At 35.1% G+C, this 14,658-nt stretch overlaps 2 protein-coding genes across 2 annotated transcripts; one reads left to right on the forward strand and one right to left on the reverse strand.

Annotated features, from left to right (window-relative positions):
- Positions 1–2,282: 2,282 nt before the first annotated feature.
- Positions 2,283–4,977, forward strand: LOC132276930 (glutaredoxin-C4-like). The gene is made up of 4 exons (XM_059778581.1): positions 2,283–2,618; positions 3,968–4,041; positions 4,389–4,487; positions 4,598–4,977. Exons 1-4 carry the CDS (start codon positions 2,452–2,454, stop codon positions 4,666–4,668), a joined length of 411 nt encoding a protein of 136 aa, XP_059634564.1. The 5' UTR covers positions 2,283–2,451; the 3' UTR covers positions 4,669–4,977.
- A 402-nt stretch (positions 4,978–5,379) lies between these two features.
- On the reverse strand, positions 5,380–9,619 carry LOC132276929 (plant intracellular Ras-group-related LRR protein 6-like). The gene is made up of 3 exons (XM_059778580.1): positions 9,222–9,619; positions 7,858–8,027; positions 5,380–6,476 (listed from the first exon to the last, which is right to left on the reverse strand). Exons 1-3 carry the CDS (start codon positions 9,408–9,410, stop codon positions 5,789–5,791), a joined length of 1,047 nt encoding a protein of 348 aa, XP_059634563.1. The 5' UTR covers positions 9,411–9,619; the 3' UTR covers positions 5,380–5,788.
- Between the last annotated feature and the right edge of the window lie 5,039 nt (positions 9,620–14,658).

A 14,658-nucleotide genomic window follows, 5' to 3' on the forward strand; every position in this document is an offset into this window, starting at 1 on the left:
CGAAACGATAGATTTTAAGACTCGAATAAACGGGTGACCCAAACGATGATGCCATTGATTAAGAGAGACTTTATTGGAGAGAAAAACTTACGGCTTAGATGGGCTTGAGGTGGTCGACCACTCATATAGATTTCCTTTACTCCGGCCTTGGACGAGCATTGCCCCCGTGTTCAGATTTTTCACAACAAACAAAGATGGGAAAAATTCAATTAAGGTTTTATTTTGTTGGCAAAATTGTGATACATATAATAAATTTTTACGGATTAATGGAGCATACAGAACATTATTAAGTGTAAAAACAGAATTAGGGGTAACAAGCTGAGTGGATCCAGTATGAGTAATTGGGACACCATTACCATCATCGACGAGAATATCGTCATTGCCGCCATAATCTGAATAGATTGATATATTTTGGAGATCTAAGGTTATATGGTGAGATGCTCCAGAGTCCACCATCTAATTGTTGTTAGTATTTGAAGAGCCCCTAACTGCAAAGTTGGCCTGTGGTTCATAGTATGGTGGTGACTTGGATTTGCAGTATTTGGCGGTGTGCCCGACCTTGTCGCATAGTTGACAGTCAACTCGTGGCCGATTATTGTATGAGGGACAACCTTGTTGCTCGAAATGTCTGTTGCCTTGTTGAGGACGATTTCCCTGATAGCTTTGATTCTAGGAATTATTGCCATGATTAGAATTCTGCCATTTCTTGCGGTTCCAATTATTGCCATTGGATTTGTTGAAGGTTTTCTGAGTGAGTTGAGCGGTGATGGTTTGACTTTCTTTTCTAGATTCCTCACATTTTATGAAGATTTCATGATCCAATAATTTGTCGTGTAGCTCTTCGAAAGTAATAGGAGTATCACGTGCTCTAACAGTAGCATTAATCTCCTTGAAGTCTGGTCCTAATCGATTTAGGACACTGATAACCAATTCTACATTAGCTAAGGAGACCCAACGATAGCACGTTCATCTGTGATGGATTTGATAGTCTTCATGTATTCGGCAACTGAGATTCCTTCTTTGGACGTTTTGGCTAGTGTTTTATGGAGGCCAAAAATACGAGTATGAGGTCTATTGGCGTATGTTTTATTGAGGCGTTCCCATGCCTCTTTAGTTGACTTTGCAGAAGCAACCAGCGTAGCAACAATATCGGTGACTGAGCTGATGATGGCATTCATCAGCAGACTATCTTGTCTTTTCCAGATTCTATATTCAGGACTTGTGATGGTTGCATTACCTTTTTTGATGAGAGTTGATGGTTGGGTGTAGATGCCATTGACAAACCCCATCAGATCATACCTTTCTAGGAAAATAATGATCTGGGTTCTCCAGGTGGGGTAGTTTCTGCTAGTAATCTTGAGAGGAAGGTGAGCAGCATTGAAGGCAACAACGGAGTTGACAGATGAATTATTGCCAGGGGTGATAAAAGTAGGATTCGAGGTGGATTCTCCAGAGATTGACGCGTCGGCCATTTGGTATACGACGAGATAGGAAATCGGATGTGAGAATGAAGGTTTGGCTTAAACAAGGAATAAGGATGAAAAAAAGTGAAAAAGGAAAAAAAAAAAAAATGCTTGTTAAAGCAAGACAGACTCTAATACCATTATAAAACACAAAGAATTATGAAATTATCCTCACCTCTCTATTGTCTGTACATTGCTCAATATATACAAAATAGTGATAGATAGAAAAAAAAAAACATGCCCCTAATTACATGCTATAATGGTGGATCGTGATATTTATATAATTGTATAGAGATAAATATGGAAAGTTTGATCTAGTCGTTAGGTAGGCGAGATTGGTGGAGCTTGATGTGTGATCTTTCTTTCAGGTGGCGGCAGTGGTGGTGGTGAAAGATGGTGGCGGCAGTGGTGGTGGAAGGTAGTAGTGGTGGTGGTGAAAGGCTGTGGCGATAATGGTTGTAACAAAGGAAGGCGGTGGCAGTAGTGGAAAACGGTGGGTGGTGGTAGAAGGCGGTGGTAGTGGTAATGGTGGTGGTGGAAGGCGGAGGTGGTTGTGGTGCAAGGTTGTGATACATGAAGGTTTTTTTGGAAAGTTGATTTTTTTAAAAAAATTAGTTGGGAATGAAATGATTATTACATAGATTTAGTTGTGTAATTAATTTTTATTCTAATAGAATGGATATTCCCACTCCAAATTAATACCAAACAAAAGAATGGTTAAAATAACAACCAAACGCACACAAGTTTCAAATTTTGTTGTCAGTATTGTGGCATGGACTAGGGTCCGAAGAGGCTTCAAATTCCATTCCATTGTTTCAAAGTCCAAACAATAAAAAATTCCTTTCCTTTCCTTTCCCCTCCCCTTCACCGCCCTTTGTCTTCCACGGAAGTGAGTAACTATTTTCTTTTCATATCAAAAGAACAAAAACTGGTGGTCTAGTGTTATATTTTTAGGGCGAGAGTGAGATTAGATCTGATATCGAAGTAAATGGCGAAGTGTGGGATGAACCACTCAGCAACGTTCATCAAAGTCTTGTTGTTGATGATAGTCACAGCCTTTATCTGCGCATCATCATCCGAAGCAGCCTCTACCAAATTCGTCAAGAAAACCATCTCCTCTCACTCCATCGTCATCTTCTCCAAATCTTACTGCCCGTATGATTTCTCTATCTCTCTCTCTTTATATATATATATATATATGCCCTTATTACTACTTATTACTACATCTGATTTGAAATCTCAACGATTTCTGTGCATTCCTTAATTTTTTTTCTGTCGTACTTTTGACCGGGCATTCCAATCAGTAATTGAAATGAGAGTTGTTGAATTCCCCAAATTTATTTTGTTATATATTATGTAAATATATGTATGTGTCATGTGTGTGTATTTACTGCATTGTTTATGTTAATTTGTATGTTTCGATTTTGGATGAGAATCAAATCGGTTCATTCTTGTTACCAAAATGAAATGAACTGATCGATTGATTAGTGAAAACCTAAATTGCTTACATGAAATGCTCGAATACGGGAAAGATAATTAATTCATTAGATATTCTTGGTGATAGAGAAACAATTAACTTTATCAATTTTCATTGACTATCTTAAACTCTTTCAATTTATTTTGTGTGCTGCAGTATCCTAAAGTTTCTTCAAGTGTAGTGGTGGATTCAGTATTATATGTATATGTAAAAAACCTAATAAATTGATGCTATGTTCGGGAGCACCGAATCTACTGTTTAGATTTGGGATTGGAAGAAATATAGTTAAAACTTTGAACTAAATGTCCTCTAATCCCAAATCTAAAGCACTGATTCGGTTCTCCCAAACGAAAAATGAGATAGGTTGCAGTACTCCACCGCATCACATGGAATGAGTCCTTGAAGTTCACGTATGACTTAAAGTGAGATTGTTGTTATTTACTTTATTATTATTATTATTTTTTACTTAAAAAAAAAAAAAATTACTTTATTTTTTTCAAGCCTTGTGAAGGAGAAGGGATGTTTTGGATATTAATGGTGACCTAGCATCTTTCTTTCATTTCCGATAAGAAAGATATCTTCATGTTACTCTATTTACTTGGGTTAAGAAAGATATCTTCATGTTACTCTATTTACTTGGGTTCAAAAATAGAAAAATTTCTGTTCAAAGTGAAAAACATTACTTATTAATCAATGCAAATGGAAGGAAACCAATGATTGCTGAAGAGATGATATCTTATGAATCTCACATGAAGATACCTGCTAGTCGCATTGTTTAGTTGGCCTAAACTTTGGCTTGTAGAGCATTGCTTTTAAAAATAATACCTAAAAGCACATTGACAAAATCAATGTCTAGGAGAGTTCACTTGCAATACAAATGGTTTATATAGTATTTTGTGAAGTACACTAGTCACCAACTCTTTCTTGGTTGCTGTCAATGTAATTTGTTTGTATGCAGAATTGGGCTAGTATAAATCATTAGCTATTTGTCTGGTCACTTTTTTCATTGTATTTTTGTGATTTGCAGATACTGCAGAAAGGCAAAAGCTGTTTTCAAAGAGTTGAACCAAGTACCGCATGTTGTTGAGCTTGATGAGCGAGGTTTGTCTACACAACTAACTAATTTACATCTTTGTTGAGTGATCTGGAATGTGACAAGGAACTTCTGTACATGTTGATGAATAATTTGCAATGTAAAATAATTACGTGCAAATGTGCAATTCAGTGTTAATTGTCTTTTCAGTGCTAAGAAGCGTGCTTGTCAGCATTTTTGACAGGTTATGGGCCTTTTCCACCTTTAATTGCTCTGTTGACATTTTATGATAAGCAGATGAGACACCAATGTGGCTATGTTGTTTCTTTGAAGTGCGTAGATTCATAATCATACTTGAGGTGTCCATATCACTCATCGGGAAGTTTTTGACGAAGATTTGCTCTGTGTTTTACAGATGATGGCTGGGACATTCAGGACGCCTTGAGTGAGCTTGTTGGCAGGCGTACTGTACCACAGGTGTTCATCAATGGAAAACACGTTGGAGGCGCAGATGGTAACTCACCGATCTTTGTGCTTGACATCCTTGATTTCTTTTCTCCCTACCTTCATTAGATATTCTTTTTATTAGAAACATACCTGAATGATTCTTAAATATGATTACAGATACCGTTGAAGCCTATACAAGTGGAAAATTGGCTAAGCTTCTGGGGGTCACTGCAAAGGATGATCTTTGAGCCTACAATTTTGAATGATTTGCAAATTGATATAAAATCTGCGCATTCCCATACTTATAGGTAGGTTAAATGATGTAACAGTTGCGAATTCATCTTAGTGTCTGCTTTGATGCAGCCATCGATCATTTTAAGTGGCTCTGTGATTCGCAGGACGGATTTCTTCATTTCTGCTTTCTACTGATTGGTGATTCTAATTTCCTCTTTAAAGCTGGGATGATATTTGAGGTTACTCTACTTTGACTATATTTTGATTGAACCAGAACTCTGAAAGTTTTTTAACAAACACAAGAATTTCTTCTTCTTCTTTTATTTATTTATTTTTTGATCCTTCCTTAACCTCTTGGTGCTCATGTTTCATCTATAAGCTTTTCTCATGGTTGCAACCTCAAAAGGTGTTCAGATCTCATCCATTTTAGCAAAAACATTTTATGAAATAAGGGAAGAGTGAAGTCCTTTCCCTTTCCTCTCAAAAGTGGAAAGAAAGGATCTTTCCTCACTTCTTACATTTGTTTACTATTTCAAGAGTTGATTGTAATTTTTTTATACTGAACTAAAGAAAATCTTCATAACATTTGAAAATTATTTGATGAAAGAAAATCCATTTCCATCTACCTTCATTTGTTTCCAATTTTCTAACCACCATGGCATCAAATAAAGCATTCATCTAATTACACAATGACCATAGCTATATTATAATCAAGAGTACACAAATTCATGAACATAAAACATCCAACTGAAAGAAAAGGTTCAACATTCTGAAACTTGAACCATTTAGTTTTTCAAACACGGGCTATAAAACCCATTTACCAAAACTCCATGACTACCAACCACTATGTAATCTCAATGTAAATGCATACCAAAACTCCATGACTACCAAAACCTTATACCACTCAAATCTCAAAACCTAAATATATCACAACACAAAAAAACAAAAAAAACCACTTCAAACCTCAATGCATGAAGTTTACCCATACACAATTATTACATAAACATAAATACAGAAACATAAATATATATATATATATATATAAAGGCTAATTCAATGCACGAGACTTGAAACTTCTGCCCTGCAATGCAGATCGAGCGCAAGAAGCTTCTGCCATGCAAATCGATTTCCCGTTCATCTTGTAAAGTAGGTCTTGGGTGAGAACAAACGTTTTGGTGAAAACATCCCCATGTATCTTGGTGAAGCAAGCCCATCAATGCTCCTATAATTGGGCATTATAAACCCTTCTCTCTCCTCACTATTACGTGGTACATTATTGGACAGTGCACCATTGAATGTACCATATTTCTTGAGCTTCCCCATCCAAGTCTTCTTCTTGGGGGACTCCTTGTGTGCCCCATTCATCCTCTGGCTCAGGTACTCCTTCACTGCATACACTCCCCTCTCCACCACCTCCGGTGGCGGCGACACCATAGGGTTCCCCTCAACACTCAGCTTCTGGAGCTTCTTGAGGCAGCCGACGGAGTCGGGCAAGGCAGTGATCTTGTTGTAGCTGACGTCCAATTCGACGAGGGAGATGAGGAGGCCCAGGGAGTATGGTAGGGTGGCGAGGTACTGGAAGTTCTGGCTGACATTGAGGACTTCGAGGTTGATGAGGTTTTCGAGGTCCTCGGGGAGGGAACGGAGGCAGTTGAGGCGGGCGTCGAGGACGCGGAGGGTGGTGAGGTGGGACGTGGAGTGAGGGAGGAAGACGAGCTTGTTGGAGTTCACTGAGAGCTTCTTCAGGTTCACCAGCTCAAACCCTATGGTGTCTGGGAGTCTGGTTAGCTTGTTGAAGTTGGCATTCAGCTCCTCCAGTGATCTGTCAATAAAATGCATGAGCCCACCAACACATGTAAACAATAATCACTCAATTATACATGTGTACTTTATATATTTACATAAATATAATAATATATATATATATTTTTGGGAATACGTGTATGGGAGTGCTTAGGGTTGTATAATTCATTTTTGTATTTCTAAACAATGGGTATTGATGTCGTTAGAATTACTTTAAGGGTAACATTGGTATTTTGATAACTTTATTTGCTGACATAGTAAAAATGTCGTTATTGATATAATTTAAACCAACATTTGTTTTTAAGAACGTTTGATATAAATTAACCTAACTAAAACTTTCCTGGTTTATAATAGTAATTAACCTCATTTTCTGTAGTCCAAACTATTATAATTGGAAGACTACTATTAAAATTTATGGTACTATGCTATTTTAATCATGAGTTTTAATTATTCTGAGATATAGACTTACTAATTAATATAACATCAATAGACTAGTAAGAATGAATTATATAGCAAGGCAAGTCTGTTTTAATGATAAGATTGAAGTAGTCACGGAGTCATCATCATATTGCGGGACTTATATAGATAGAGCAGCCAAACCCGTGAGATACATAATCAGAGTCCATATTGTGCGTTTGTGTGTGAAGAAGCTCTCTAGCAAAGTTTGACCGAATTTAATGAGCTATTTGTAACGGTCTACAATTAAATATGACTTAATGGACCTTGGGTTGCTCGATCAATTAATTTTTTTTTTTTTTGCTATGCATGTCTCACACGTGTAACAAAGTGTCCATTTTTATGCTTTCTAGATACAGGAGATAAGGATGAGGAAAGGAGAAGAAAAGACGAAAAGCACTGCTATATGGCCGACAGTCCACCTCTGAGTTGTAAGTTTTTTTTTTTTAGGTAAAGAAATTCCACACATCCAATTTTCACCGAGATTCGAGTTTTTTATTTTTTTTTTTGAAGAGGACTGGGTGATATCGCTGGAACAATTGATCCTTTGATAATTATAAGTTGTGTATGCAGAGGGAATGCATGTGCATTATATACGTACAATGAGTTGTAAGTTGTCTATGTGAAGGGGGTGCGTGTGCACATGCGGATGTGTGTATAACAAGTACAATTTGAATGTATCTGATATAGAGTATTGTAGGGCGCACTCAATATTTTTTTGTCCATATTTTTAATTATATATTTTTTTCAAAGAACATAAATGTAACAAATTTTCAATATTTGGTAGCAGATAGGAAGAATAAAGGGGTGAGCAGCCTCCTAATCGAAGTAATTTTCTTCCCTTTCACTAGTTCAGGGGCAAGTTTTTAAACAAGGAAAAAGAAAAAGTTTAATTTGTATGAGAATTTAATATACCCATAAGAAATGAATTATGGTATATATACCTGCAATTTTCAATAGTCTTGGGGAGTGATTCAAGAAGATTGCCGGAAACATTTAAAGTCTTGAGCTTTGAGAGACACCCCATTGAATTTGGGAGGGACTTGAGCTGATTTGAGTGCACGTCCAGCACCACCACATTTAGCAATCTTGCTATTAGAGACTCTGGTATGCCCTGTCAAACAAACAACAAACAAAACTTTCAAAGTAGTCCACATAATTGGTATGTGTATTTGTGTGAATATATATATATGTGTGTGTGTGTGTGTTATAGATTATAGAAATAAAGTCTTGAGATGTAAATGCTTTTCTAATTAACCAAATATATGTTGTGGTATCACACTTTTTATAACTGATCAATTGTCATATCGTCTGATATGAGCAACGAAGCACAACTCTCCTGATATTTTACCTGGCTTATATATATTTTTCTTTTTTGATTAATAAATAAAATTATTAGATGATTCTGAACCATGTTAGATCATTGGTCTAGCCTAATCGAAACTTATATATTACTTTTTTATTTTTTAGTAATATCTTATTAAATTCTTATGGGACCACTTCAAAGTAGTCACTATGCTCTAATAATTTCTTAACAATTAACTCCAACAATGCCAAAAGAAGACTAAAGAGTAGGAAATTAAAATAAAACAATAAAGTGTCATTGTGGGAAAAAAAATTCAATTTGATAGATGAAAATGGGATGCACATCTTAATTATTCTTGTGAAATCCAAACAAGATATATCTAACAATCATAGATTTCCTTTTATTGTTTTTCCCTTTTTGGGTGATATATATTGTGTGTCTATATATGGATATGTGGGGCATTAATTCTTGGAGTCTTGGAGAGACAAACTTCCTTATTACTTACCCAGAAAGAGGAAAAGTTTGGAAGTGTAAAAATTAAAAATCTATTCAACTTCCCATCTATCATCTCTCCCTACTCAAAAAAACATAAAACACACACACACACACACAAACAAAAGTAATAATAAATAAATCAATCAAGAAAAAAAATTAAGAAAAAGGAAATAAAGACATAAAATATCCCGTTTTCAGCCAGAAGAGAAAAAAGGAAAAAAAAAAAAAAAAAAAAAACAAAGAAGAAGAGGGGGTTTCCAACAAATTTAGAACACTCCTATTTTTGGAATTCCCACATGAGAAAATGCTTTTTCTCATGTGTCATCATATTCACCACAGCTCATTGCATGAACCAAAAAACAATCATGTCACTCATTGACTTAACAGTATACTTATACATACATATGTATGTATATAACCTGTATATAATTTTTTTTTTTTTAAACACTGTTTACATAGGTTGAATATGTAAACCTGTAGATTATTATTGGAGATTATTATATATACCTGTAGATTATTATTGGAGAGGTCTAATTTGCAGATGGTGCCTAAATTGAGAGAAGGGTTAGGGAGAGACTCCAAAGACATCCCACTCAAATCCACAATTTCAAGCCTTTCAGCTTCTTGTATTGGCGCTCTTCTCCTGTCTGTCTTCTTCCTCCCATCAATCTTAACTTGTTGCTGTTCGTACATCATCTTTACACACACACACACGAGAAAGAAAGAGCTATCTAGGAAGACAAATATATATATATATATATATATATATATATATCAACTGATATATATGTGTATATATATAGAGAGAGAAAGTAGGGGAGATAAAGTAGATAGAGAAATAGAAGGGGAAGAAGAGGAGGGCACTATCTATATATCTGAGTGCCTCTATGTGTATATATGGTAACTTGGTAAGTGGTTGCAGCAAAATTAATACGGACCATAACATATTAAAGGACGTACGGATGAGCATGAGGTACAAGACACGTTTGCATGACGTTGTGGGGGGAAAAGTACAAGCCCGTATGGGGTTAGGGGGTTGAGGTTGCGTATACACATCAACCACTCATCATGTTAAAAAGTCAACCCTTTGTTTTAGTTGGCAGCCCGCGAATCACGCTTTGCTTTGTTGTTATTATTTTGTTCTATTTGGCTAAAATCCAATTGAAATGCTAGTCTTATCTGTTTACTTACTATTCAGAGGGACAATATCTATAAGCTATAGCACTTATAGACCTTTTTACTTGTGGAGTGGACTTACAAATTCACCCCCAATTTCTTTTGTGATTAGTAAACAACCCACCCTAAATGTTTGTGTAAACACTAGGTTGGACTAACAAGTGAAGAATGATACATTCTCGAAATTTAAAATACGGAGAGAGAGAGAGAAAAAAAAAATAAAAAATTTTTGTGAGTGAGCGGTAGACTCCACCACATGATGTTGTCATGCGGGTGGAGTCCACACCCCAACCTATATAATACCATGTCTGTATTATTTGGATTCAGAATATGTATTATTTTTTTAATAAATTTGTAAATCATATTGTCATAGAACACTGTGTTGAGATTGATTGAATCTTCCATTTTGTAAATTTGAAGAAAAAGTCGCTTATTCGGTATGCTTATTATTTTTCATCTTTGGATTGTAATGTTTCAACATATAAGAAGGGAAAAAATAAACAATATTTGTGTAAACCCTAGGTTGGACTAATAAGTGATTAATAATACATTCTCTGAATTTAAAATGTCAAAAAATGAATTTGTGAGTGAGGTGTAGACTCCACCAAATGATGTCATGCGGATGGAGTCCACACCCCAAAACTTACACAATACCATGTCGATATTCTTTGAATTCCAAAGATATATTATTTTTTCTAGTAAATTTGAAAATCATATTGTCATAGAACAGTGTGTTGAGATTGATTGAATCTTCCATTTTGTAAATTTGAAGAAAAAGTCTGCTTATTCGGTATGCTTATTGTTTTCCATTTTTGGATTGTAATGTTTCAACATGTTAGAAGGGAAAAAAATCAACAATTTTTTTAACCTCTTAAAGTTTCTTTGATTTGTCTCTTGGTCCACAAGTCTAGACCATGGGTCATTTAGTGAGAAAAATTATTAAATGATCCTGATTCATAGGTTATTTGGCGGTCCACTACAATCAATATCCATGTTTAGATTTGTTTATTTTTTTAAATATATTAAACTCTTATAGGTTGAGTTTTGATTAAATTGAACCACATCAATCATCTAATAATTTCTCAAGTAAAAGAGAGAGAGAGAGAGAGAGAGAGAGTGTGTGTGTTTCAATGCTAAGGTGGAGCAAGAACATTGTAACGTATCTTGGAGGAATTTTTACATGGTCCATGATGTACAACATGATCTCAGCCAATCACAACACGACACGTAAGTAAAAAAAACTAAATAAAACTCGACATGTACTCAGACTACATAAAAATTTCTTCCAATCTTAGGGTGTTTTTCTACCAAGAATATATGCTCCACTAATTGTGTAATACACACCGGCCTGTGTATATATATTTTTGTATGGCATAACTAGCAATAGATATGTGAGTAAGTGGGAATATACATACTCCACCTAAAGAAGAAATTCTCATTTTGAAGGCAAAATTAATCATTACGCAAGTAAAAAAAAAAAACTAAATAAAACTTGGCATGTACCCAGACTATGTAAAAATTTCTTTCAATCTTAAAGGTGTTTATTGGTATGGATGAATGGAATGGAATTGAATGCACATTCTAACCATTCATTTATTTGGTATGCAACTTAAATTGGGAATGACCATTTCATTTGAATGAAAATTCATTCCTGAGAATGAAAATCCATTTCACAACTAAACTTATGGAATGACCATTCCATTCCCAAGTAATTTATTTTAAAAAATCGACTTCCTAAAACACCCACATATTCCAAATCTAAAAACCACCATTACCTTCCACCACAATCATCTCCGCCTTTCACCATCACCACCATTACCACTGCCTTCCACCACCACCGACTTTCACCATCGCCCACCACTTTCCATCACCACTATCACCGTACCGCCACCGTTTGCTGCAACCACCACCGTCACTTTTCACCATTACTATCGCCACCACCACCACTGTCATTGCCTTTCACCACCTTCCACCACCACCGCCGCCATCGTCTTTCACCACTGCCACCACCTTCCATCACCACCATTGCTACTGCCTTTCACTACCACCACCGTCTTCTACCACCGCCACCGCCACCACCGCCACTGCCTTCCACAACCACTAACACCGCCGCCATCGCCTTCTACCACCTTCTATCACCACCTTCCACCATCGCCACCACCACCACTACCACCGCCGCCGCCACCTTCCACCACCACTACCACCGTTGCTGTCGCCTTCCACCACCACCACCATTGTCGCCACTTCCACTGCCTTCCACCACCACCATAGTCACACCACTATCTCCTTCCACCACAACCACCACACTACTGCCACCGCCTTCCACCAACACCACTGCCACCTTCCACCACCATTGCTTCCACCAATTCTCACTATTGCCACCGCCGCCGCTTTCCAATACTACCACAGCCATTGCCACTATTTATTTTTAAAAAATTATTAGAGAATATTATTTTGTTATTTTATTTTAATTTAATTTATTTGTTACTAAGAGAGATATTTTGGAGAATTCAATTAGAAATTTATTTCATTCTAAATTTTAAATTGGTCCAACCAAACACTAGAATGGTTATTATTATTGCATTCTTACACATTTCATATTTACGACCAAACAATATAATGAGAATGACCATTCCATTCCATTTCCATTCTTATTTCATTCCCACTTACATTCTATTCTATTCTTGTACATCAAACGTAACACAAAAATATATACTCCATTAGTTGTGTCATGCGCGTGTGTATTTTTGTATGGCATAACTGGCCATGGACATGTGAGTAAGTGGGAATATACATAACTCCACCTTCGGAAGAAATTCTCATTTTGAAGGCAAAATCAATCATTTTTTTTCTGAAATGCATAAAGAGTACTTATAATAAGAAAGGAAAATGATCATCAAAGAATGAATTGTCATCCACAAATATTAAATATTGTACAAAAAACTGGCACCACCAACATTGTTCCACATCCAACACCATGACCAACACACCTCATACTCACATTTGTGTGAGATAAAAAGATGATGTAGATAGAGATAATGGAGGGCAATGAAGAGGATTTGACAATTAGAATGAATTGAAATGAGCGAGACAGAATCATATAAAGAGAGGAGAGAGAATATTATTTAAAGATACTTTATTGCCATTTAAAAATTGATACTTTGATGTAACATAATGAGTGGTAAAATGGTTAGTATTTTGCAAAAACCAGTTTTTAACATTAAAAAAAAATAGTTTCACTGTAACATTTATAACATTTATATGCAAGTGAAATAATAAAATTGCTCTTCTTCATTATGTTTTGGATGAGTTTGCAAGTAATTTTGTCATTCAAAGGGGAGACTGCAATTTTAGCAACATCAAGAAGATTAGTTCGCCAATTATCATAAATATTAGGTAGTGAATTTACAATTTCTCCTAATATATGTGTAGGTTTATGTGTGTTTGTGCGTGTGTGTGTGTGTATATGTCTATAACTTTGGTGTGACCTAACAGCACATAGATTCTTATGAACATGGCTTCTGTGGCCCATTGCTTTCAGCAACATCATGGTTTCTCTGGATTTGTTCTATACAATTTTTTTTTAATATTTTTTATGCACCCAAATTTAAAATTTTCAATAATATTCCTTAAAAAAACTATTTTAATAGTACAATTTAAAATTAGAATCTTTTGAATTTCACCAAACATTCACCCTATGGCATTTTCTTTTAAACTTGAAATTTTAAACATAAATACAGTTGTCCGATTCAAATCCACTTCCTTCACAAAATAAAAAAAAAATTGGATGAATATATAATTATATATGTATTATGTATAAATATTAAATGTGTGACTTCGGATCTTGTCACTTTGTCAGTTAGGGTTGTATTTCGTGGAAGCTTCGCAATAATGACAAAAGTGTCCACTTGTGGAAAAACTGTTACTCCATTAATAAACAAATAGGACAGGCATGAAAACATCATAGGACCTTAACAGTTAAAGCCACTGTTTTCTGAATCACGACAAATTTTGAGTCACTTGGTTTTTCCCGTTTAATTTTTTTCCGTGCATACTATACCATACTCATTTAAGTGCCATCACACAAAGTCATTTTGATAAGTGACCCGTATTGTCATATATATATATATATATATATATATATATATTTAAAATAATAATTTATTTTTCTTTTTTAAATAATATATTTCATATTTTTTTATATATATCATTTGAATTTAAAATATTAAACTTAAATATTCAAAATTGAAAAGAGCATGTCCCACGTGTCTTTTTAAAAATTATTATTCTCCATAAACGATATTTAAATTAGGAGAAAAAGAGTACATATCTACATAAATTATATTATAATTGTCGAGAACACATGTGTGTCTTTGTCACTTGTTAATTCTGGAATACGTTTAGAATAGTGAAGTGCTTAATGACAAATGTTAATTTTGAATGAAATTACAAATTGAAATTTAAACTTAATCTTCACAAAATAAAAAAAGAAAAGGAAAGAAAAAAAAAATGTACCTAACTATGGTTAGGCTCTAAAGATTAATTGGACTTGAATTGGGTTTGAATCGAACTGTTCAAAAAAGAGAATTGTAATTAGTGACCAAGTACAAATTAGTGTATGGCTAGAGAGCATGACATTAGGAGAGTAAATGATTTTTTTTCTTGTACTTATATGATTTTGACAGGGCAAAATTCAACTTGTACGGAAATTCAGACAATCAAGCTTGTAATGAGTTGACCCACCTAACCCAATAATTAACATATATTT

This window comes from Cornus florida, unplaced genomic scaffold (genome assembly GCF_030987335.1).
Source record: "Cornus florida cultivar Cherokee Brave unplaced genomic scaffold, ASM3098733v1 CherokeeBrave_3.0.0_Hap2_Chr10, whole genome shotgun sequence".
NCBI classification, from domain to species: Eukaryota; Viridiplantae; Streptophyta; class Magnoliopsida; order Cornales; family Cornaceae; genus Cornus; species Cornus florida.